The 26,970-nt window shown below is 42.7% G+C and overlaps 1 protein-coding gene across 7 annotated transcripts in view; it reads right to left on the reverse strand.

The window, feature by feature from the left end:
* Window positions 1–6,463: 6,463 nt before the first annotated feature.
* MTSS1 (MTSS I-BAR domain containing 1) overlaps window positions 6,464–26,970 on the reverse strand; it is a 143,637-nt gene continuing 123,130 nt past the window's right edge. Inside the window, exons 5-15 of one of the 7 annotated variants that reach the window (XM_069731873.1) lie at window positions 26,397–26,488; window positions 26,117–26,191; window positions 25,416–25,573; window positions 23,847–23,954; window positions 23,544–23,641; window positions 20,780–20,990; window positions 19,872–19,991; window positions 11,850–12,023; window positions 9,321–9,479; window positions 8,863–9,025; window positions 6,464–8,556 (exon numbers count right to left, since the gene is read on the reverse strand). In XM_069731873.1, coding sequence (XP_069587974.1) covers window positions 7,862–8,556; window positions 8,863–9,025; window positions 9,321–9,479; window positions 11,850–12,023; window positions 19,872–19,991; window positions 20,780–20,990; window positions 23,544–23,641; window positions 23,847–23,954; window positions 25,416–25,573; window positions 26,117–26,191; window positions 26,397–26,488 — 2,053 coding nt within the window. In that variant the 3' untranslated portion in view covers window positions 6,464–7,861. The remainder of the gene's footprint in view (window positions 8,557–8,862; window positions 9,026–9,320; window positions 9,480–11,849; window positions 12,024–19,871; window positions 19,992–20,779; window positions 20,991–23,543; window positions 23,642–23,846; window positions 23,955–25,415; window positions 25,574–26,116; window positions 26,192–26,396; window positions 26,489–26,970) is intronic. The other 6 variants (XM_069731876.1, XM_069731875.1, XM_069731874.1 and 3 more) reach the window with 6 other exon arrangements.

Consider the following 26,970-nt stretch of genomic DNA (forward strand, 5'->3'; position numbering starts at 1 on the left):
TGTTTGTTGATGAATTTCTGAGATGGGGTCCAATGGCTTTCCAAAACTTAAAGGGGTTGGTCAGGGGCTTCTCATTTCCACAATAGGGCTGATGACGCATCTGCAGATACCTGCCTGGACTTAATACGCTAGTAGCAGGTATGGTGCACATGTCCAAACGAATAAGATCCGTTGACAATCCCAGCCAATTGTGAACGCGTAAACGTCATCTGCGCCGCTTTATCACCCAATGAAAAAGTGAGTGGGATATAAGGAGGTACAAAAGATTCTTCCTTTACCAGTGCAGAGCAGTTATTGTTCATGACTTACACACAAAGATTATATTTCTCAAAGACTTGGAATCTGCTGTTCTGACGAACACATTGATCACCAATACAGGTGGCTAGGGCTATATAGCAACTTCGGCTATGACACAGGTCTCTCAGTCATTGATCACGCAACACTGCAGATGAATGGGGTAGTATTGGGACCCATTAGGGTACCAAAAGAAGCAATCCCAAAAAAAGTTCAAAGTAGGGTTTTTTTTGTGACTTGCTTATCGCAATACCTTAACAAGTCACAACATGACCCCATTCTGCTGCTTAGGCTACTTTCACACTAGCGTCGTTTTGAATACGTCGCAATGCGTCGTTTAGGGGAAAAAACATTTTTTCCCCATAGACTAACATTAGCGACGCCTTGCCGTGCGACGGTTGCGTCGGCACCAAAAAACGTTGCATGTAACGTTTTTTGGTGCGTCGTGTGCAGCATTTCCGACCACACATGCGCAGCCGGAACTCCGCCCCCACCTCCCCGCCCCCACCTCCCCTCACAATGGGGCAGCGGATGCTTTGAAAAACAGCATCCGCTGCCCCTGTTGTGCGACGCATTCACTGCTAGCGTCGGTGCGACGGGCCGAGTACGACGCTAGTGTGAAAGTAGCCTTATTTTAAAGCTACCCTCTCTAAAAATTGATTATATATTTTGCATGTATACTCGCTTTACTTGCTGATCTTCACAAAATGCATTGGAGATGTTATTTGCCATGATTTTAAAAAAAATGCTGAAAATTTGCCACTTTTTTGGAAAGCTGTGGCAAAAAATACGCATTGCAAATGCATTTTGTGAATACTGTCTTAATCTCCCTTGGACTCGACTTTCAATCTAACATAGCTGGCACATTACGGAACGCAAAGGCAAGTCTAAATCTAAACCATTCCTCTTCTGCCTATAATGCATTGAAGGATGGTCATCACGCATTGATGATGGTGCCGTGACCCTCCCTTAGCACACAAAAAAACGGGAGGTAATGGTTTTCACTTATCACTACGCTCACCATGTGACTGCGCCAGCCATGTTGGATTGAACAAATCAGCAAGGAAAAGTGACTCTAGATGCAAAAAGTAACATCACTTGTTAGGGTCTGGGTCACGTTAAGCCAGAATAAGATCAGTCAAAAAGTAAAAGCTTACTGATCGTTTCCAGCAGTGAATGAAAACTGAACAAAAATATAAAAGAACAATAAACTGATGGGCTGTTGATCAGATATTCTGTGATAGCAAGTGTGGAGTGTCTGGAAGATTTAAAAGGGGTGGTTTCCTTTTGGAATTCTCTGCATTGTTCCCCTTCCATCCCCCACTTCGATTTTGGACATTTGTGTAAGTGATCTTTTCTTAGTCTTCTGGATTGCAGTTATGGGATCCACACTCCTCTGTTGTGATTACTTCACGTCAGTCTACTGGCTACACTAGTCCCGAGCTTTCAGGCCGGTCGACAGGACGGCATCTAACGCGCATGCACAGACCGAGCACCCGCTGCTACTTCTGTTCACACAGACTGATGGCCATGCAGCCCTGTGTCTACTTTGAAGGTAAAAGTAAAAAAACAGGAAGTAGTGAGGAGTCCAGTAGGCGGTACTGCTAAAACTAATGACACGCCCCTTCCCTGCTGCACCAGGATGTAAACAAGCAGAGCAGCAAGTTGGAAGGCACTACATGGAAATTAATTAAAAAAAAAAAAAAATCACATGGATAATAGTTTTTTTGAACCAAAACTGAAAACTCCCTTTAACAATGTTAGATGTGGTGTGGGGGGAAAAGCAATAATGAATGACTTTGGACGGGACACATGCACATGCCTTTTCGGTTTTTCTTTATTCATATTTTTTTAATGTAGGCTGAAGCAATCGTTACAATGTACAGGGAGGCACAGTTACAGCAAAAAAGTAATAAAAACAATGTAAAACAACCTGCACAGGGAGAGGTCAACTCTCAGTACAAACTAGCAACTAAACACAAGAGCAGAAGAGTCACGTAATTTCTTGTCATAACGACCCGCTTCTTCTGCTGGGACGATGCCGTACAATATGCAAAAAAGAACACAAAACGGAACAGTAAAAAGAGGGCGTAATCCTACGGTGAACGCGGGTGGTATTCTCATACTAAATGCTAACATCAACCACGTACTTCATACTAGCCAGTTAAATCATTTCAGACATGGGGGGGGGGGGGGGGAGGGAGGACTGTGTCCTTATAGTAACAAAAACATTGAGAAAAAAGCGTTGCACCCATAGGATACGGGCATTCAGGGCAGCCATTTTGTGGGTTGTGCCAATAGCCACAAGTTGCGCTCATGTACTCATTATAGACAATCCCTTTCAGTTCGGACTGCTCACTACGGGTCCAGCTCCTAACAGCTGGTTTGGGCAGGAGTTTTCAGTGCAAACACCAATACAGGGAAGGTAAGCATTATCACATGGTAGCTATTACCATGAAAACACAGACATCCTGAATTTACCAGAATGGAGTCTACTCTTCATTCTAGTTGGAGGTTGCACACGCTCTATGATGTCCACATACCCAATTAATGCATATTGACAGGGTTGTTTTCATTAGAACACCCCTTTAGTCATTATGAGGAATTTTAGAAGGAATATTATTCAGACAAAATGGCTGACTACTGTAATTTCAATTAGTTCAAAATGGCAGCCTTCTATCTAGTTAAAAATGGGAGCCTTCCTTTGAACCAAATCAAAATAGTAGCCTTCTTTACTTTCATCTAGTTCCAAAGGGCAGCCTTTGATCTAGTAAAAAATGGAAGCCTTCCTTCCAACTATTTCAAAATGGGAGCCTTCTTTACTTCCATGTAGTTCAAAATGGCAGCCTTAATTCAAACTAGTTCAGCATGGCAGCCTTCTTTACGTCAATCTGGTTCAAAATGGCAGCCTTTGATCTACTTGAAAATGGTAGCTTTCCTTACTTCCAACTAGTTCAAAATGGCAGCCTTCTTTACGTCAATCTGGTTCAAAATGGCAGCCTTTGATCTACTTGAAAATGGTAGCCTTCCTTACTTCCAACTAGTTCAAAATGGCAGCCTTCTTTACGTCAATCTAGTTCAAAATGGCAGCCTTTGATCTACTTAAAGGGAACCTGTCACCTGAATTTGGCGGGACTGGTTTTGGGTCATATGGGCGGAGTTTTCGGGTGTTTGATTCACCCTTTCCTTACCCGCTGGCTGCATGCTGGCTGCAATATTGGTTTGAAGTTAATTATCTGTCCTCCATAGTACACGCCTGCATAAGGCAAGATTGCCTTGCGCAGGCGTGTACTATGGAGGACAGAGAATGAACTTCAATCCAATATTGCAGCCAGCATGCAGCCAGCGGGTAAGGAAAGGGTGAATCAAACACCCGAAAACTCCGCCCATATGACCCAAAACCAGTCCCGCCAAATTCAGGTGACAGGTTCCCTTTAAAAATGGTAGCCTTCCTTACTTCCAACTAGTTCAACATGGCAGCCTTCTTTACGTCAATCTAGTTCAAAATGGCAGCCTTTGATCTACTTAAAAATGGTAGCCTTCCTTACTTCCAACTAGTTCAAAATGGCAGCCTTACTTCCAATTAGTTCAATATGGCAGTCTTCTTTACTTCCATCTAGTTACATAGGCTGAGACCCAGGTCTATCAAGTTCAACCTTCCTCCAAAATGGCAGGCTTCTTCCATCTAGTTCAGAGTGGCAGCCTTCCTTACCTCCAATTAGCTTGCTATATACTTAGAGGGTTGTTTTACTCTAGAAGCTATTTTGAGTACTACATTTGCGATATTTGGACTTCTGAAGTGGATTTAGATCCTCACAAGAAGCCAGTTAGTGATCAAAGTGTGGTTTAGTAGAACAATAGTAGCTCCGTGTACTGCGGCCATGATGTGAGCATTAATATACACCCAAGCCATGTGAAAGTGACAAAATGTTTGTCTCTCTTAGCTGCAAGTAAGCCAACTACAAAATGGCTGCTTTCTTGGAACTCATAATAAGCTGAAAATAGTGGCTCGTTGAATGGTCACGCTTTTCTAGATTCGTTAAGAAATTCCTCAAGGTTTTGTTTTTTTTTTTTAACAAAGAAAAAAATAACAATTTTTTTTAATTATTACCATGCCCTTTAATAACGACGCACTGCAACATAACTTCTTGAAAGGAATCACAGTAGCGTACGTCTTCATACACGAAACACGACAACTTCACAAGTTACTTTACATCTTGAACGATAGCCAACAAGGAATTTGCAGAGTTGTTTTTTTTCTGAGTCTAGCACCTTTGACAATATTGCATTTTTGGCATCAATATCATTTTTCAATGATTATCCAGTGCGCCCGGCATGGGATGGGGGAGGGATGTGTCGCCTAAGACTCCGGTAACCCACTCAAACAGAAAGAACCAAAATCCTGTTTTACTGAAATCCATTTCTACAAGTGATATCACTCTAGAAAGAAAAACATTCCTGTTTTATAAAGAGTTGCATTTTTAGCTATTCAAAGGATCTGCTTTCTGTATTTTTAAGAAATGGGGGTAGGCTAAACAAAAAACAAAAAAGTGAAAAAAAATTCAAAATTTTTTTTTTAGGGATCCAAGAAGTATGGTTTCTCCTTGCGGAGAGTGACATGTTAAGCATGTCAAGGTGAAGAGACTTAAAGCCGCAATGTTCCTCTGGGAAATATGCAAATTGTCTCTTCAAAGAGGAAGAGAACTAGAACTCTAGTGCCACCTATTAGAAGTAGCAATCCTAACAGTCAATGTCGACCCTTTACCGAGCCTTGTCACATGACTTAGGATAATAGCCAAACCAGAATCTCAATTTGCAGACACTGTGTTTCGGGGTACTGCCCCTCGTCAGTGCAAAGTGGAAATCTGGTTTAGCTGATTGAGAGGCGTCTGACCGGGATCCAAGAAGTATCGTTTCTCCTTCCGGAGAGTGACATGATAAGCACTAGAGTTCTAGTCCTCTTCCTCTCTGAAAAGACAATTTGCATATTTCCCAGAGGAGCATTGCGGCTTTAAGTCTCCTCACCTCGACATGCTTATCATGTCACTCTCCGCAAGGAGAAACGATACTTCTTGGATCCCGGTCAGACGCCTCTCAATCAGCCAAACCAGTTCTCCACTTTGCACTGACGAGGGGCAGTACCCCGAAACACAGTGTCTGCAAATTGAGATTCTGGTTTGGCTATTATCTTAAGTCATGTGACAAGGCTCGATAAAGGGTCGACATTGACTGTAAGGATTGCTACTTCCAATAGGTGGCACTAGAGTTCTAGTTCTCTTCCTCTCTGAAGAGACAATTTGTAATTTTTTTTTTTAGAAATTACAGAAACATAAAACAATGATTCTTAACCCCGCCCCTGAGGAACTAACGAACATCAGTCCAGGTAAGTTTCTCACTTTGGTGCACCGACAATTCGATTTTTACCTTCCAGTCATGTATTATTTCTTACATAATCATGATTTCATGCCCAAATATGGCTCCATCAATCCAGTGCCAAAGATTTTGGTAAATATATCACTACCTCGGTCTCCTTATTTCGAAAGCATAGTCTGGCAGATAATAGGAGGTCTGAAGGGCTTTGGTTACCCGGCCACGAACTACCGTCATGGCCACTGGATAAAAGTCTTGCGGATGTTTCCACCATCCCCCCAAAAATTCCAATTCTGTTTTTTTTTAACACCTCTGCAGATTTCTTTTGACCTCTTAAAAGTGGGAGTCACAGCTAAACCTAACGTAATCAGTCTTACTATATACATAAAGTTTGGATTTTTTTTTTTTTGGTTTCTTAAAGAAAATGTGCTACAGTGCTATTTCCCACCATGAAACAGTCTAAAAAGTACATAACATCTAACCCAGAGAACCATTCACAGAGAATTTCCTCTTCATTCCATGTAAATCCTTGTGCCAAATTTATTAAATTTGTCAAAAACGTGAAACAAAAATTTACAAAACGAAAAAAAATTATTATTAATTTTTTTGTAAAACTATTTGCCTCCACAATACTTAATACAGCGATGTGTTGGGTGTAAAGTGTCACTAAGATGTGATCGAACATTGCAAACTTGTCCCAGCCAGCTGGGCCTAAAAACGTGAATAAGGAATTTTTTTGAAATTATTATATATATTTTTTTTTTTTTACACTTTATTTTTATTCTTTTTTTTCTATTTTACATTGGTGAACTCCCAGCTAACGGTTTAATATCTTTAGAATTGCCTTAGCCTTTATTTTTTTTTTAAAGAATTATTATAATTAACGTTATAATTACCCCCCTTATTATGTTAGTACTCGGTGAGATAATGTGAGTGCAGACATTTATTTAAAAAAAAAAACTAAAACCTGAAGTACTTTACAATATATATGGGGGAAAAAACAAGTATATTTAGCCAGTGTACGGAGCGGCAGCCAAAGTATTACCCTATGTACATATTCAATATGTAATTTCTCTTTGATAAGAGTTTCTGGGATGGGAGTTTTCCTACAAAACAGCGCCACCCCCAGACTACAAGGTTGTGTTTAGAATTGCAACTTGACCACTTTTTTTGTTTTTTTTTCCAGTGGAGCTGAGCTGCAATACTAGTTGCAACCACGGACAGGTGGGGGAGCTATTTTTGTACTAAAAGTGACAAAATGGGTCCAGTATACTCAAAAAGATGAGGGGGGGGGGGGTGGGGGGGGAGTCGAAAGCACTCAATGGTTTAGGAACACTGATGTCAGGAGCTACGCGCAATGACTTGATTACAGGTGACGTGTATGTGTGACAGCATATGTTATCATGGCGGTCTTAAACCTTTAATTACCCCCTGGTTACATGCTTTATTTTTTTTATTTTTCTATTGCTCTTCATTGTTAATAAGTTATAACAGTTAATAAAAATAAAACAGAAAAAAAAATATTTAAAAATAATAATTAAAAAGAAGAGAAAAAAAAAACAACAAAGTTCTAAGCTTGTAATGTATAGGAATATCGAAGGAGGTGTTCTACACCCCGTCATCCTCTGGCTGTACAACGGTTGTTGAACTACATCTCCAATCATGCCACAAAAGTATGCTCATGCTTGATCTATGCAAAAGTCTTTTTTTTTTTGTTGTTGTTGTTTTTTGGAAGGGGTGGAGTGGGGGAGGGTGAGGTTCACAAAAACAGTCCTTGATCTGTTACGGTGCATACTTTTCCTCCTATTCCGTTTTGAAGTGGTTTTTAAAATTTACAAAGATGTAAAAGATATAAAATTAAAAGATGATTTTGGCACTTTATGGAAAAACAAAACGAGAACAAAAAAGTTTAAAATTGGAAGGGGCACAAAAAAACAACAAAAACATTAAAACATAAAAGGGGAATAACTATGTGCAGAAGTCAAGTCACTATTTACAGTGTGATGACACAGACAGATCGTAACCTTGCTCTTCTACTCTGCTTTACTGTGAGAATATATAGATTTATGTATCTTCTTTGATTAAGAGTCAACCCGGCTTACGCTCCGAAACAATCCGCCAATCACGGACTGGAATGGGTTAAAGAGAGTTGCCCGGGAGAAGTTCTGAGGTCCCATCTTTAGTATCCCCATTTATCCTAGCAGAGCCGAGGGGCCGAGCGGTCATTCGTGGCGGTTCTCTTAAGTTTAACCCCACGACGGATAGCAATGAGCATATCTTCTCCTTGAGGCGCCTCTGTCGGAGCAGACTCCGTGGCTCCTGGATGGACCTGAACTGGGGCATCGGGAATGGAAGAATCATCCTGATCATCATCGTCGTCATCCTCATTTTCTGACCTTCCTTGCCTTTGTTCTTCCACGATCATGCCTTGTGGTGCTGGGACTGGAGGGTTTACAGAAGCCTGACCACTCCACAGTGAGGGTGGCATTTCGCCGGTAAGCACCAATCCTTCCACGAGGGAAGGGGAGTCAGGACTTTGCTCGGAGTATTCTTCACTCATGCTGGTGGGGAACCCACCTGGCATATCTGGCACTGTCGGGGTCTTAACGGGTATAACTGGTGTCTTAATTGGAATAGGACCTCCACCAATAGTGCCACGTCTGACTGATGGCTTGGTAGATGGCGTCCTACGAATGGTGGCCACTCCAGGAGTGACAATGACTGGTCCGAAAGCGGCAGGCAGTCCAGCGGTGGAGGCTGGACGCTTGGCTTGGAACATTCTTCTGTAGGACTGACTAATATCACTGTTTCGAGGGATGGTGGAAGATTTATCAAAATCCTGTTGATCAGGTTCTTGGTCTCCGCTCACCGAAAAGTAATCATAATCTGAAACTGAAGACAAGAGCAAGGTTAAAAAATTTGGTTTCAAGAAATGAATTTTGCAAGTCCTGAACCCTACAGAATTAGGCACATTAGACTATCAGGATTTTATGTGTTTGTATAGAAGACACGACAGCAATCAATGACTGGAAGAATCTCAGAGAAGTCTAGATCCTCATGATTGTAACCCATGCTCAGGTCTCGCCACTCGTTCTTGTCCTTTGTGGGTCATCGGGACAGTATAATTTGGTTATAAATGTCTACAAATCATGGCTATGACCAGGAGCAATAACTAGTGTGAGGTCTAACTGCACAAACCTTGTGATGGGATGGTATCTTCTGAACAGCATGGAGTTGTCGTCTGTGTGCTGTATCCACTGGAACACTGTAAAGAATCTCTGCTACTCCTCTGTGTATCGAGCTGTAATCCTCTGGTCAACGCCAGTGCCAGGTCATCACAGTTTTCTCCTTCTTCACCCTGCTGATAAATAGAAAAGAGAAGTAAAATTAACACAACGTAACCAACATGGCTACGACCCTCCACCAGCAGAAGTAGTTTCATCCAAGTCCACAGCAAACTTATAAGAAAGTGCAACAAACATATCATTCTCCCGTATCTAAACTTCACGGTTAAACACATGCAGAATGCTTCAAAAGAAATCTGTACAATAGTCAAGAGGGCAAATAGCAATTCATCCACATGTTAGAAGCAGAAGACATTCGAGAAAAGTATGGTTAAGAGCAGAGGACGAGATGACCCAACCATGACTCTTTACCCTGGTCGATGCAGGTACACTGGCATTTCTGTGTAATCTGGCTTCACCATTGAGTCCTAGAGCCGAGATATAGGTTCCTCCGCAGGGTTCGGCTTCACGCTTACGTCTCTGAAGAGTGTTCACCGTAGGTTGGTCGTATGGACCTGGCTTAGCCCAGTCCTGGATGAAAGGTTATATATGCTGTATGTAGACATAGTCAAAGTGCTTTGTTCGCTCAAGGAAAGATGACTTAACCCCCTTACATAACTAAACTACCGGTGGCTAGCCATGACTAGTCCTACGGATTCACCGACCTGTCCTAGTGCTTGGGTGGGAGTTGTGAAGACCATAATCATGGTTCAGCAGTAAAACTTAAAGAAAGTCTACATTGGCTCTGACTTGATTAATATCTAGGAATGGACCTCAAATCTTTATCATCATTTAACTTTTAGGTCCAAAACTTTCATCCAGTATCTAGTCGGAGCGTAGTTCACCTGTTACGATGATCCAACCCCTGCTTCAATCCATACACCCAAATATTAAAATGGATTTTCTGTGGGGAGTGAGGGGGAATTGTATCACTGGTCCAAAATTACTAACTACTCACTGCCGCCCCCAACTGGTCCTGTCCAATAACCTTACTGGTCCCAAAACTACTCACTGTTTCACCCCACTTTCACAGTCCATGTCTCCCAATGATTATGTTTTATAACGAAGAGGCATGGTGGGGATGTGACATTCAAGCTATCATTTTTTTAAGTAATGCCATAGTGGATCCAAATGACAACCTGGTAGGCAGCAGTTTGGCACCATGGTCATGTGATAACAAAGTATGGGCAAAACATGATCAGACCCTTTATAAACAGAGGACCAGTGAAGAGCAGTGAAAACATATATGCATATATATAAGTTAGGTATTTTTTTCTTAGATTTTAGAACAGCTCTCTTACCTATGTATGTATACAGTTCCTAAACCACTAAATTTAGCTTAAAGGGTGAGGACAAATCCGTAACCTGCACTCACTATATATTATCCTTGAATAGGAGATTCACAATTCTGTATCACCCATAGTTAACATAGCATTAATCTAAGATTCATTTATTTTCAATTTAACACAGAAATGAAAAGAAAGGTACAGAGTAGATTTACAAGAAATACAGAATGGTTCCTCAAAATGCACAACCCCAGCCTGTATTACAGTATACGATCCCCAGAATTGGTCAATGGGCAGCCATTGGTAGAAGAAAATTTAGAGCAAAAAAAAAAAAAATCATCTAAGAAGGGTGTTCTGAGGTTTTCATTCAGGATTTTTTTGGAACAGAAACTTCCCAGAAAGAGGAGGAGTTACTGAATGTGAGGCTACTGGGAGAAAATGTACTTTATTCCTCCCGGAAGCCACCAGCTTTCAGTCATGGGACGTGCACGGAGAGGCTACAGTCACTGGTCACAGCACTGTGATCATGACCCGACACTATGACTGACAGCTCACACTGCACAGATGCGTTGCAGAGCCAGTTGTCATTTATAGTGCCATATCGTGCTTACAGCCGGTGCTCACAGCGCTGCCACCGGTGACTGTAGACGATGTGTGCACTAAATTATATGTAAGATGGTGGATTTACTCTGAAAGGGATATTCCGGATGTTGAGTTATTCATTTTCAACTATTCCCTGGAGCAGTCCCGAAGACAATGAATAGATTGGTAGAGCACACTCAATTCTCAAAGAAACCCAGCCTGGAAATCGATAGACATCCAATGGTCAGGGCCCCATGATTAGCCAGCTATCACCTATCACGTGAAAATTAGGTGTTAACTCTTTACGACTGGAAAACATCTTAAAGAACTGCCAAGAACATAACCATAGCAGTTGGATGGTCTCGCCTGGATGACCCAAGCGTTCACGATAATGTGCCTGCATTAGGTAAGGGTCAGGTGGTGGGACACTTCCTTACATAGTTACATAGGTTGAAATAAGACATAGGTCCATCAAGGTCAACCTTTCTATAGGTTGTGAAAACCTCTTAATACTGGCAGAAGTGGGATTTGAACCAACGCCTCTGAAGAGACTCAAGCCTTAAACCAACGCATTAGACCGCTCGTCCATGGAACCATTACGGAACCTGTGGACCCCCAGCCAGTCACCCATGCTGGCACTAGCCAAGCCTCAAACTGCGTAATGGCCACGATCTGACAAGAGCAGGCACGCTTAGTTTAGCATGGCCTTCAACTTCCTTGGTGATGCTCAAGCAGAAAACCACCCAACTCCTCCAATCATCATTTCCCCGGAAGATATTCAATGGGGTCTATAAATAAGCCTTTGACCCAATCATACCACAATGGTCATTACATAATCTGAGAATCCAAAATGAAATGGTTTCTATTAGAATGAGTGAATGTATGTATCGGGGGTGGAGGGGAAGGGGTTGTGCAAAACTGAGGTTTTACAGAATAGGAAAACGTTTTCCAAACGGAAGACACCCAAAAATATTAGTTGGTAACAGAAGAAGAAAGGTGTGAATTAGTCAGGCTGTATCACATATACACAAACCTTCCAGCTGGGGATCTTAGATGATGGTAACATGCCCGGCCCGATAGTGTAATAGTGATGACAGTCTGAACTAGATCGGGTCCAAGGACGGGAGGCAGGGAGTGGGAAATGGGTGTAATGACCTGCTGTGGACAGGTCACTGGACAGACTAAAGTGATAACACCCATTAGACAACTGAGGACAAACAACACAGAGGAAAGAAAACAAAATGGGAAAAAAAAATCAATATGGGTCAAAGGAATGGGCATGTGATAAACAGCAATTCAGAACATAAAGAGCGCGTACACCACCCATCAGCTGCTCCACTCCACCCAGAAAGGGTGACAACTCGTAAGTCAGCCATAAGGACCCCCACAAAGGTTGTAAGGTGGCTTTATGGCAAATGTTCATGCAGTCTAGGCAGCGAATAATCTGGAAATGGCTTCATGTGGAAATCATAATGGCCATATTGGTGGTCTTTAAAGATGACCCTTCACCAGGTCAAAAATGTCCAGATTTTGCTCTAATTGTATTTCTGATGCTCCCTTGACTAATCTGGTGTTTGCTTTTGGTAAATTTGACATATGGTTTCAGAGATCTGGGATATTTTGGTTTAGTGCTGATTGCTATGGTCGTAGCTCTCAGGATCCTCTGGGGCGTGTCTTCAGGCTGCCTTGCATAATTACCTAGGGAGCCACGCCTCCTTGAGGCAACCACAGAATTAGCACTAAATAAAAAGGCCGATATGTCTGGAACTGTATGACGGATTAAACAAAAGAAAACAATAAAAACCAGAAGACTCATGGGAGCAGCGGGACTAAAATAAGAGCATACACTGGACACTTACATGGCGACAGGTTCTCTTTAAAGAGAACCTTACAGGTAGCCATGCTGACCTTGAGACCAGTTTCCAATGGTATTTGACTGGGTTCTATTGATTGACATCACCAAGGAGGCTGTACAGAAATAGGGGACATCCCCAAGGGCAGAAATGCTGCAGTTTTTTTGCGTGGATCTTTGCAAAACTCACAGTAGATTTACATTGCAGGCATGTGAACATTTTTCCAAACCTACTGTGCAGAATTTTTCTGCAGGTAAATTGACCCGATCTCAATTTCTAATGAGAGCAGAGCAGCGATTTGTTGCAGATGTCCAATAGCTACAATACAATGTGCCGCCATGGTAACAGACTACAAACCCCGTGTAGTCGGATCCTGCCGTCACACTCCAGATGGGTGGGTGGTAATCTGCCTGCGAGGCTGTAGCTTGTTATCGTGGTGACACAGCGGCCCTCAATACACAACTCTAGATGAGTTGGGACAAGTGGAGGACGTTGATGTGATCATGAGCGCACTGGTGCTTACATTCGTGTGAATAATGCAGTGTGCAGTGGCAAGCCTGGCGTGTGCCCCCTGTGGTACGCGCGCCATAGGTTCGCCATCACTGTTCTAGAGTAATCATTCTAACTATAAATTGCTAAAACAAGAAATCAGCCCATTTTATCCAATTTCACAGATGCGCTTTGGAGGCTGCTGACTTTGTTGTTATTTGTTTATATAGCACCATTGGTTCCATGGTGCTGTGCATGAGAAGGGGTTACATCAAAATAAAAATCACTTACAGTAAACAAAGCTAACAATGACAGACTGGTACAGAGGGAAGAGGACCCTGCCCTTGCGGGCTTACATTCTACAGGATTATGGGGAAGGAAACAGGAGGCCGAGGGTTGCAGTAGCTCCAATGGTGTTAAGGTGGCCGTGTGGTCTTTACAGGCTGTAAGCTTCCTTGAAGAGGTGGGTTTTCAGGTTTCTTTTGAAGGATCCAAAAGTAGTGGATAACCGGATGTGTTGGGGCACTGAATTCCAGAGGATGGGGGATATTCGGGAGAAGTCTTGGAGGCGATTGAGTGAGGAGCGAATAAGCGTGGAGGAAAAGAGGTCTTGGGAGGACCGGAGATTACGTGAGGGAAGATATTGAGAGATTAGTGTGGAAATATACAGAGGAGAAAGGTTATGGATGGCTTTGTAGGTCAGTGTTAGTAATTTAAACTGGATACGCTGGGAAATTGGGAGCCAGTGAAGGGATTTGCAAAGAGGTGAAGCAGGAGTGCAGCGAGGAGAGAGATTAGTCGGGCAGCAGAGTTAGGGCAGTCTCACACGTCCAGATATTTCCAGTACCGGAATTATCTGTGTGCCGGTGCGTTTCTGTGGCACACGTGTGCCCACTGGGTACCACGCGCACCGTGCCGGAGACAGCGCTAAAGTTTAGCGCTGTCCCTGGCATCGTGCTGAAGCCCCATTCATATCTTCCCTGCAGCAGCGTTTTTGAGCTGGATGCGACAGGAGGTGGCGAGAGCTTGGATGTGTGGTTTGAAGGACAGGGCAGAGTCAAGGGTTACTCCGAGGCAGCGGATTTTGGGGACAGGGGAAAGTGTGATTTCATTTATTTTGATAGATAGATCAAGTAGGGAAGATGTGCGTGATGGAGGAAAGATGAGAGTTCAGATTTGTCCACATTGAGCTTGAGGAAGCGAGAGAAGGAGGATATGGACTTTAGACTTGGCCAACCTTAGTAGTAATTGGGGCTTAGTGGCCCATAAGACAAATTTGTGGAGTTAAATGACCGCTGGTAAATATTTTCAGATCGGCTGTTTATCCTTTTTACACAGACTGTACTCCAGATGTGCACTGATGATCATTCAGTGAATATCCGAAATGTGCTGCTTCTGTGCAGGTAGACTTGTATTGTTCTCGGCAGCACATTGTACTGTGTAAAAAGACTGTTTTGCTTGTTGGATGGGTGATGAACAGCCTGGTAATCACAGTACACAAGTGAAGTAAGGACACTTATTCCATATAATTGAGTGATGTAAATCCACGTTGGAATGGGGGGAGGTCTCCTTTGGGTCTCCTCATTTTTATGGATTTAAGCCACCCTTTTTAATATGCAGATGGAGATTCATCACGTTGGCCCCATGTGTGCCTCAGTTTTCAGTGTTGTGGCGATGTTGGGCTTCCTTAGGGGGAACCTGTCACCTGAGTTTGGCGGGACCGGTTTTGGGTCGTGTGGGCGGAGTTTTCGGGTGTTTGGTTCGCCCTTTCCTTGCCTGCTGGCTGCATGCTGGCCGAGGTGTTGGATTGAAGTTCATTCTCTGTCTTCCGTGGTACACGCCTGCGCAGGGTAAGATTACTTTGCGCGGGCGTGTGCTGCGGAGGACGGAGAATGGGCTTCGGTCCAGTGTTTCGGCCAGCGTGCGGCCAGCGGGTGGGGAGGGGGTGAGTCGGGCACCCGGGGACTCCGCCCATGTGGCCCGGGGCCGGTGCCGCCGAATTCAGGTGACAGGTTCCCTTTAAGAGCATTGACATATAAAATAGAATAATAGTATTAATATTTATTATATTTAATTTAATATATAATTATAGTATTATTAATTATTAATATTATTATAATAATTAATATATTAATATCGATTTAATAGTTTGTTTACTGTATGTGATATTTGTAACTTGTATGTAACCCCTTCTCGTGTATACAGCACCATGGAGTCAATGGTGCTATATAAATAAATAAATAATAATAATATGTTTGCCCTTCCATGCTGCAATTTTAACTTTGCCTACTGTTTCTATGTTGATAGCTATAATAATGATGTGCTGGATCTTTTATGAACTCCCCATAAAGGGTTAAAATCGTATGTGCACAGCATGCACATTCTAGTCCCAAACAGACTGCAGAGAGAAATGGGGCAAAGATGTTAAATAAAAATCAGGTCTGTCTACTTGTTTCTCACTGCATAGAATTGTAAAAACCCCAACTATCATCTAAGCAAAGTAATTCTGTCTTTAAAGGGAACCTGTCACCCCCCCAAGGCGTTCTTAACTAAAAGAGCCACCTTGAGTAGCACTAATGCTGCATCCTGTAGAATGTAAGCCCACAAGGGCAGGGTCCTCGCCCCTCTGTATCAGTCCGTCATTGTTAGTTTGTTTACTGTATGTGATATTTGTAACTTGTATGTAACCCCTTCTCATGTACAGCACCATGGAATCAATGGTGCTATATAAATAAATAATAATAATAATAATAATGCTATTTATGGTGGTTTATGCCCATACTGGACACCACGGCAGGGCCAACGTGAAACGGATAAATAATAAATCAAAGGAAACATAAAAATGGAGTATAAGATCTAAAAACACCACAAAATGAAGTCACATGTGAACATACACAAAGAAAAATAGTATGTACGGTATCTTTATACAACTATAACACTGATAAGTGGTCTGCAAACTGAGACCACTGGGGGCTCTCGCTTTGGAGATTTGAGACCACTGCCCCGGACTTGATCATTTATTGAAATAACCCATGTGACCACTGAAGTGAGATGATGCATGCCACCAAATGGTAATATAATAGTCCAGCTCAGGAACTGTAATGTAAGTACAGTGGGTACGGAAAGTCTTCAGACCCCTTTAAATTTTTCACTTTCATTGCAGCCATTTGGTAAATTCAAAAAAGTTAATTTTTCTCATTTAGGCTACGTTTACATTAGCGTTGTGCGCCGCTGTGTTGGCGACGCAACGCACAACGCACGCAAAAACGCACCAAAACGCACGCAAAAACGCTGCGTTTTGCGACACATGCGTCGTTTTTTGCCAAAATTCGGACGCAAGAAAAATGCAACTTGTTGCGTTTTCTTGGTCCGACGCTTGCGGCAAAAAAGACGCATGCGTCGCACAACGCAACAAACAAAAACGCATGCGTCCCCCACGTTAAATATAGGGGCACATGACGCATGCGTCGCCGCTGCGTCGCCCGACGCAAACTAGCATAACGCTAGTGTGAACGTAGCCTAATGTACACTCTGCACCTCATCTTGACTGAAAAAAAGGGAAATGTAGAAATTTTTGCAAATAAAAAAAAAAAAAGAAAAACTTAAATATCACATGGTCATAAGTATTCAGACCCTTTGCTCAGACACTCATATTTAAGTCCCATGCTGTCCATTTTCTTGTGATCCTCCTTGAGATGGTTCTACTCCTCCATTGGAGGCCAGCTGTGTTTAATAAAACGGATAGGACTTGATTTGGAAAGGCGCACACCTGTCTATATAAGACCTCACAGCTCACAGCGCATGTCAGACCAAATGAGAATCATGAGGTCAAAGGAACTGGCCAAGGAGCTCAGAGACAGAATTGTGGCAAGGCACAGATCTGGCCGAGGTTACAACAGAATTTCTGCAGTACTCAAGGTTCTTAAGAGCAGAGTGGCCTCCATAATCCTTAAATGGAAGAAGTTTGGGACCATCAGAAGTCTTCCTAGACCTGGCCGCAAACGGAGCAATCGTGAGAGGTAAAGAAGAACCCCGAGATCACTGTGGCTGAGCTCCAGAGATGCAGTAGGGAGATGGGAGAAAGTTCCACAAAGTCAACTATCACTGCAGCCTCCACCAGTCAGGCCTTTATGGCAGAGTGGCCTGATGGAAGCCTCTCCTCAGTGCAAGACATATGAAAGCCCGCATAGAGTTTGATAAACACAGAAAGGAATCCCAGACTATGAGAAATAAGATTCTCTGGTCTGATGAGACGAAGATAGACCTTTTTGGTGATAATTCTAAGCGGTATGTGTGGAGGAAAACAGGCACTGCTCATCACCTGCTCAAGACAATCCCAACAGTAAAACATGGTGGAGGCAGCATCACGCTATGAGGGTGTTTTTTAGCTGCAGGGACAGGAGGACTGGTTGTCATTGAAGGAAACATGAATGTGCCCAAGTACAGAGATATCCTGGATGAAAACCTCTTCCAGAGTGCTCTGGACCTCAGACTTGGCCGAAGGTTCACCTTCCAACAAGACAATGACCCTAAGCATACAGCTAAAATAACAAAGGAGTGGCTCCAGAACAACTCTGTGACCATTCTTGACTGGCCCAGCCAGAGCCCTGACCTAAACCCAACTAAGCATCTCTGGAGAGACCTAAAAATGGCATCCACCAACGTTCATCATCCAACCTGACGGAACTGGAGAAGATCTGCAGGAAGAATGGCTGAGGATCCCCAAATCCAGGGGTGAAAAACTTGTTACATCATTCCCAAGAAGACTCATGGCTGAACTAGCTCAAAGGTGCTTCTCCTCAATACTGAGCAAAGGGTCTGAAGACTTATGACCATGTGACATTTCAGCCTTTCTTTTTTAACACATTTTCAAAATTTCTGTTTTTTTTTTCCAGTCAAGATGGGGTGCAGAGTGTACATTTATGAGAAAAAAAATGAACTTTTTTTGAATTTACCAAATGGCTGCAATGAAAGAGTAAAAAATGTAAAGCGGTCTGAACACTTTCCGTACCCACTGTGTGTACACAGTGACTGCACAGGATAATAAATGAAATGTCTGCACATATTGTATATACTCAATATCATAAATTTAGATACTTTACTTTAAAAAGACTTAACTTCGTGACGTAAAGGTACATTGCTAATATGGCAAAAGTAACATAAAGAAGATAAAGTTATTAGTTTTCATAGACCTGGGAGGAATCTTGGGTTGAGAACTGTGCAGCCATTCAGCTTGGAAAATCTTATCAAAAATACAACCATGGTGGCTATATGGTAATACAGGATTAAAAAATAAAATCTGTCTGCTTTGTAGCAGTAACAGCTCCACACTTGTTTACAGGCTGTGCGTGGTATTGCAGCCAAGCCCCGTTCTCTGCAATGGTGCTGACGTGTAAGATCAGACACAATCCGTGTTTACGTGCGGTCCGGCTTCTGCACTAATTCTCTACACATTGATAAACGTCCACTATTCACCACCTTTATTTCCGCCTGAGGACAACGTGTGAACATCGGCTTCGCCTGCGATCAGTTTCTCAATCATTTTCAAAATCTCTGCTTGGCAAATATGTCGCATGTGGCGCTAAAAACTGCGAAAAACTACTCAGGAGTAGATAAAAATCACTGTGGAAGACTGGAATACATTCATGGAACAAAAGAATAAAAACATAAAATCTCAATTAATTAATTAGCCGGAAAGTTATGGAAATACCAGACCTTGCCCACATTGACAAACAGGCAAGCGCATGATAAAGTATACTTAGAAAAACGCAAATTAAAAGAATAAGGAGCAAATGAAAAAAGGGCAAAAAAAAAAAAAAACATTAAATAACTGGACAAAAAAAAGGTGCAAATTCACTAATGAATTGGGTTCAAAGAATATTAGAAAAGTGTGGAACTTTTATTATAATTTTAAGGGGAAGTCTCTGGGTCTAGATGTGTAAAAAGTAACAAAGCCTTTAATAATCACCTACTGACATCTATCTGGACCCAGTGCGGGGGTCTGCACATGGCTAAGAAGAAGAGCGGAGTATTCCCATCTCCAAGATCCTATCCCAATATGTAATAGTAATGTAAAAAAGGAGATTTTTGTGTACTCACCGTAAAATCTCTTTCTCTTAGCCTCTAATTGGGGGACATGGTCATGTGTCCCCCAATGAGGCGACAGAGTAATGATAATATTGGCAAATACCTCCAATTACACACGTAGTACAGTTCTTCTGATTCACTATGTTGCTTCCCCCATGTGCAGGGCATTGCAGTAGCTTAGGTATCCATGGTTACAACCACTAACAACTAACCGTCACTTTATGAGTGCTCATAACCGTGGATACCCAAGCTACTGCAATGCCCTGCACATGGGGTAAGTGACATGGCGAATCAGAAGAACTGTACTACATTTCTAATTGGAGGTATTTGCCAAAATTACACAGACTACATATTGGGATAAGATCTTGGAGATGGGAATACCTTTATAAAGGGACTGTGATTGGCTGCAGTCAGGTGACTTAGCAGCAAATCATAAAAAAAAAAATTGGATGAGGAGCTGCTCCACTCACCTGACCTCTGCAGTCAATCACTGGCCACAGCAGTTGATGCTCAGAAAAATAAATCTGGCTGGTGAACAATTCCGCTCTGCTACATGTAGATTTGTTCCCCCCCCCCCCCCCTACAATTAGAGAGCGATCCCACCCGCAGGGGCACTGTACAATCACCTTATCAGTGGACGCCCAGGCTCCCATGGTAGATCCAGAGCTCACCGAGGTGGGAGAGCTGCACTCGCTCACGGACTGGCAGGTCTCCGAGGCTTCGGAAGAAGCTGAACTGGACGAATTCTGCAGAGAAGAAGGTGGATGAGGTGACGGGAACGCTCCAGGCAGGATCACACAGCACAAGAGGAACGGAAAGTGGCACAATTACATTTAGTCATCGGGAAACGTGCGAATGTTCAAGAAGCTACAAATCTATGGAAACAGTCAACAAGCAGGACGGCCGCTCTCCACCATCCTGTCTAGAAGGTCATGTGACTGCGGTATCCAATCAATCGCTGCAGCAGTGACCAGTGATATAGCCAGTGATTGGCTACAGCAGTCACATGTCTGTTCCCCAATAAGGAGGAAGTACATGGCTAGTTTCTCTTTCACTTTACTGCCAGTTCCATCTACCAGCCAGGAAAATGGAGTCTCTTAAATGCTGACGTCAGTGATTGACTGCAGCACTGAAGGAGCCGGCAAGCTCAGGATGCTGGCTGTATAATGCAGCCGACACCTGCCGTGTGTGGAGCAGGCTCAGCTCCTGAAAGTTTGGAGAACTTTTTAATTTAGTGGTTAATCTGTGTTACCTAAAACTGGAAAAAGAAAACGTTACACCTCTACTCCAGGGGTCAGCAACACGTCGAACCTCAGCCGTTGTGAAACTACCACTCCCAGCATGCCCTGACCGCCTGTAGCTGATTTCTGGCCCCTACACAAGATATCTCCAATTCACCAGCCATCCTGCAGTTTCGATACTTTCTATAGGAAAGGATGCGAATGGTCTCGTCTCCTCATCTCGCCATGCTTAGCATGTCAATTTCCGCAAGGAGAAACGATACTTGTTGGATATAGGAAAGGATGAATCTCACCTGGTTGACGGCCTCCGGCGGCATGGGCGATGGAGACTTTGACTGAAAAGCATCCTGGGAGATGAATCCCGAATCATGGGAGGAGACGCTGGACAGCCTCATCGGGGCCTGCTGAGGCAGATTGGAGCTGCGATAGCGATAGTGCGAAGTGGGTGAGTGTGAGTGGGAACCACTGGATCTCGAGTCACTACTGTTAACGCTGTTCAGACTGCTGTGTGAGACAAAGGAGGGGCCGCGGAAAAGACAAGAGGGGCGGTAAAAAGTTGCGGGGTGGGGGGAAGGCAGGGAGGGGGTGATCCAGGGGTGAAAAAAAGAAAAGAAGATGCAAAGGGAAAGAAGAAGGGAGGGAAAAAGCAAGCACTAAATTAAAATCTCCAAGAAACCCGGGGGGGCAGCATGAGCAAAAAACACACAAAATACGGGATTAGGCAGTATCCATGGTCTGGTGTAGTAATACTGTCAGAGAGGAGGATTCTTGGAAGACTTTAAAGGGTAAGTTCACTAGATTTTTTTAAATTAAACAGAGTCCATTATCCAATTGCCAAAGCTCCACAGATTCTGGAACAGTTTTTCTTTTTCTTCTGTGCCCCTCCGTTCCATAGTTATGCCCCCAAGTAATAATGATGCAAATTTCCCCTTTAACAAACCAGGTTGAACTGTTCTGTGGGCGTTTTCCTTTGCTCCTCTGATTTCGGCCAATCAAACCAAGGCCGCACCCTCAGAGAAGTTCTGTGGTACACGCCCAGTTTGGTTAAAGGGAAAACGTGCACCATTATTTCCAAATGGCATAACTTTGGAACGGAGGCTCACAAAAGAAAAAGAAAAACTGTTTCACAATCAGTGGCGATAGAAACACATTTCTTTTGATTACAGCTCGTTGCCTTGGAGACTGACCACTGCTGCTAAACAGCTCAACATGTGCAGTGCTTAAAGCTCTTTTCTATTGAGCCTGTAATCTTTGATTTGAAGCTGGCAAGGATATCTGGACCTTCTAATGCCATCAAACTTGATCGCAGCGCTTACAAGCTAGACAGCAGCGGTGGTCTGTCTCTTAGGCAACCAGTTATAAACAAAAGAAAAAAAAGTGTTAATATCTCAAGAACGGCTGCAAATTTTAATAAGCAATAAATTGCAAAAGTGCTTATTTTTACAAGCACTATCCGACATTATATCCATCTATGAAAATGGGAATAACCCTTTTAAGCAGCCAGACGATGTTGTGGATACTGCACATGACGGCATTGCGTGCATTGCTGGATATATACTGTGTCTAACAACATACCCAGCTGCAGAAATACACTGCAAGTACGTCATATAAAACAAAGGCAGGTTGCAGCACTGGGCATGCTCATGTCGTTCCTGTGGGACCAGAACATGGGGGGGGGGGAGGCATCATCACAGTGGAGGGTTTCAGAACCATTAAGAATCCAGGATAGGACAACATGCAGATTGAACTGTTTTACGTTGCACAAAACAGTTCCTCCGAGGTGAATGTCATTTCTCCATGCATTATACACGGAGGTCGGTGTGACAAGGACGGGTCCTCTCCTACTGTATCGCTAGATTACAGGCCCTGGTTACACCAGGAATGAACAGGTTAACTTGCAAAATAACATGTACCATCATAAACCAATCCCCACCCCAAAATTAAGTCCTCCCTTCATTAAAATCTGATGGTCATTAATTAATACAGGATTATACTGGCACATGCAAGTGGTGGAGCAATCCAAAAGATTGGTCATTGGTCATTGACTTTTCTGGCAAAACTAAATGCCAATAGTTTACCGCTTAGAAGGTTTCTCCTTCCACCTAAGTGACCAAACCCTACAGACTAAAAGCCGACTACCTCAATCTCAAGAACTTAGGCTTTCAACATCCAGGTGAGGAAATAAATCCAACTCTTGGCAGAAGACGACAACCTGGTCCTATCTTACCCGCTGTACCATGATAATGGAGGGAATTAGCAAATTGCAATTAAGATTACCATCTGCTAACATATCAAATTAAAGTGGCTGTCCCATCTTCTCTACCTGAGCGTCGTGCTGGCAGTCAGGTCCAAAAAAGCAAAAAGATCTGACGATTGGCTCTTATGTCATGTGGATGTTTTACGTTTTCCTGCAGTGGCCACTATAGGCAAACTGTGGTACTACAAGGCGCCAATTTGGGTCCTCCAGCAGCGCACTGCTCTCGATAATTGAGGGAGGTCCTAAGTTGATGACCCCATTATGACATTTGTATGGACAACCCTTTTAACTATCACAGTAACTAACATTCAGATAACAAAATGGGAATATAGGAGCGGTTTTCCCAATCACGGAGGACTTAGGATCTTAGAGGTTCTCCACATAACTTGAGTAATAAAAGGGTTGAAAAGAATTAGTAAAAACGTTATTGATTACTTTCCAAACATGCTGCCATCGCATATTTTTTCTAATATCAAGCAACATTGTTAAAGGGAATCTGTCAACTCATTCTAGCCCCCCCCCCCAACCGATTACATATGTGGGTGGTTTGTAAGAACACAAGTGAATCCACACCCTTATTGCACAAAAACACTGTTCTGTTGAAGAGAAATCCACTTTAGAAGTGATATACAAATATGCTGGAAGTGCTCTGGGTGGAGCTCCTGACTCCACTTTCGGCATAACTCCACCCCCTCCACTAGGTGATTGACAGGCTGCTACACTGCTAACTGTCAACCACCAAAATAAGTTCAAGTGACGAAATATCTTGTCACAACAGAGACCTCCCCCCTGTCACCTACCTGCAGACACTGGATTTGCGAGACATGGTAGTACTTGGTGACGATGGCGGAGTCTGGTAAGACCAGTTATAGTCTGAGCCTTTCAGATCGTGAATCACCTGTTGACACATAAAAAATCTCAGAATCCATACCGAAATGTCAACATGATAGCGAGTGATCATTGTATATACAGCGGTGATTGTGGGGGCAGGAATCTATGTGCACTGCATGCCAATAGTAACATTGAAAACCACTGGCATCAAATAGCTGATACCAGGGAACAATAGAATCCACATCAATGGACTATTGAGTTAGATCTGTCACCTGTTCACTGGCAGATGGTAGTTTATGTGGATCCATGGTGAGGGTTTTCAGGTCTTCAGATATTGTCTGTAAATGTGTGATCTCCCCCAACATCGAAATCTCTTCCTCCTGTTCACAAGATGAAAAAAAGTCATAAGGTCAGAAGCGGCAAAATCCGGCCACTGTTGATCCCAACAATAGTAGAAATTGGTCCCGATACAGTAGAAGCCACCATTATGCCATCACTCTCTTGCCCCACTAATATCACTTCTAATGTTTACTAGATTGACAGGGAATGAAAGTGGTTGGTTGAAAAGTCGCTTAGAGGGGACATTTCGCTGGACTTTTTAATTTAAACAGAATAGCTCCTACAATTGCCATTTTTATACTGATTCTAGAACAGTTTTTCTTTTTCTTCTGGGACACTCCGTTCCCACATTATACAAATTTGTCCTTCAACCATCTGGGCGTATACCACAGATCTTCTCTGTGGCGTGGCCAATGCCATATTTTGATTGGCAAGCATCAGAAAAGGAAATCCAAACGCCTACAGAGAAGTTCTGTGGAATACGTTCAATTGGTTGAAGAGGAAAAAAACCTTCAGTCTGAAGAAACGCTGCTCTCGAGACCTGTGTCTCAGCTGACAGAGGAGCTGTATCATAAGTACACATACTTCCATGAGACAACGATGTTTCAAAACACTTTATAATTTAAACCGAGTAGCTCCTCTAATTGCTGTTTTTCTACTGATTCTAGAACAGTTATTCTTTTTCTTTTGTGACACTCAGTTCCTAAATTATGCAGATTTATCCTTCAACCATCTGGGCGTATACCACAGAACTTAACTGTGGGCAAGGCCGTATTTTGAGTGGAAAGCATCATAGAAGGAATACCAAACACTTGGTTGGTTGAAAGGGGAAAAAAAAACTGCAGTCTGAAGAAATGCTGCTCTCGAGACCCGTGTCTCAGCTGAAAGAAGAGCTGTAGCGTAAGCACACATATTTGCATGAGGCAAAGATTTTGTTTCTCCAAACTTAGATCTCCATACTGAGTCAGTCAGCGAAGAGATTTATTTCTTCTGATGTTGCAGCAGCATTTCTCCGACTGAGATATCTGCGCTTACAATATGGCTCTCCTCTGACAGTCGAGACACAGGTCTCAAGTCTACAGCCCTTTCCAGACATATGACTAGGAAGTGTTGCCGTGTGAATTACGTAACTAAGCAATTTTACTACATTCTTGAAGATATCATAAATTTGGTGCAAATTTCACAAATGTAACTTTTAAGCATAGTGGTACACTTCGTAATGTAACATAAAAGCCTAAGACCAATATGTCAAATATTTATTTAAGTTTTGGTATCAGTACTAAACAATGGTGTCATAAACATTGATAAATTTGACATTCATGACAATTTAATGTAGAAATTTGCACACAAAAATAGTCACAAGTGAAATGATAAATGTCCTTCAAAATATTTTAGGAAGTTGTAGAACATTTAATTATTACAGGGATACATTTTTAAGTGGATAAAATCTGAGAACCTAATCAAAACAATTCAGGGAAGGATAAAGAATGGCAAAGACGTACGATGACAGGCCGGAGCATGGAAATGAAGGAACAGAAGCGGCTGCGTTCCTCAATAAGCGCTTTCCTGACGGCTTGCTTCTCCGTCTCCTCCAGGAGAAGGTACTTGTCATTGACGTCTTGTAAAGCGCTGTCCAGCTGAGGCTGTATGTCTCCTCTACCTGCAAACACAACCAAGTCACACTGTCAGCATCTCGCTGGGGTGTAGTTATAGAGGGTGCAGAGGTAGCAGTCGCATCCAGGCGCTGGTGCCTGAAGGGGTCCCAAAATCATTCTTCCACATAAGAGGACCACTATAAATGACACCTGGTTGAAGAGGACCTCTTACAGACATTGGATTTGGGTCTAGGAGCTTTAAGTTCTCTAAGGCAGAAAGTAGATGTTAACTCTCCACTGGTAGGCGCCTTTGTAGGATATCTGACAATTAGGTGCCACCATGTAAGACCCATCATCGATATTGGGGAGATATCTGCCTATCTAACCATAGCTATGCTTGTTCATCTATAATTATAGAGCACTAAATATCTAGAAAATAATGTAATCCACACATCCAGATTTCCCTGGCTTCCATCACAGGAAACAAAACAATTTTTTCCTTTTGGATCCTTTTCTCGATTACTTTCCTCTTCTGAGATACTTCACATAAATGAAAGAGTGACGATGTCATCTACGTCTATCACATGCACAAGAAATCCAGAATATACCTTTCTTGGCTTTTTTCTGCAGTTTGAGGGTGTCTGATGACTTCTTCTTAATCTCTTGACGAGCCTTTTTGTATTCTGAAAGATATTTATGAAGATTATAGCTTAGGAAATCTTACGGATCTGTGTCTAGAGGGGGATGGTTTTGTATCGGCTTTATTACATACAGAGCATGATATATAAAGTAAGAGATCCCAAAATTAACAAACGTTATTGTTTATTACTTAAGTAGTTAAGGGATGATCAGGACTGCTTCTACGATGTCCAAGTAGGAGATCCTTACCTTTTGCGTGATCCTTGTCAAGCTGATTAGCTACCTTCTTCCATTCTTCTACCTGCTCTTGTAGGGGGTTGATCAGACAGTCAATCAGAGCGCTGGAACACACACAAAAAAATGGTTTAGTAACAAGCCATAATGGTATTGTGAGGTGGACAACAATCACATACACAGTCTTAGTTTGTATCGGGACATTGTTTTTGGGAGCCTAAAGGCAAGAAAATAAATATGGGATGATAGAAGAGGTGGGGAATTGTTAAAATGAGGAGTATATTATGAGTGGTGTAGGGGATGGAAGACTTGAAGAGTAGAATGTCGAAGAGAAGAAAAGAAGTAGAAAGCAGAGATAATGCCAGGAATTAATGGAGAATAGAATGGGTGATGAGTGGAAATACGAAGGACAGAGGAAGAGGATGAAGAGCAGAGAAGTCAATAAGCAGAAGTGGAAGAGAGTGCGAATGATAAGTAGAGAGGAGGACAGAAGAGATAAAATGCAGAATGAATGGCGAGAAGAAAAAGGAAGTGGCATGGAAGAGAAAAGGCATGAAGAGCAAAATAGTCAGTCAATGAGTACAGCAGA

This window comes from Ranitomeya imitator, chromosome 6 (assembly GCF_032444005.1).
Source record: "Ranitomeya imitator isolate aRanImi1 chromosome 6, aRanImi1.pri, whole genome shotgun sequence".
Lineage (NCBI taxonomy): Eukaryota > Metazoa > Chordata > Amphibia > Anura > Dendrobatidae > Ranitomeya > Ranitomeya imitator.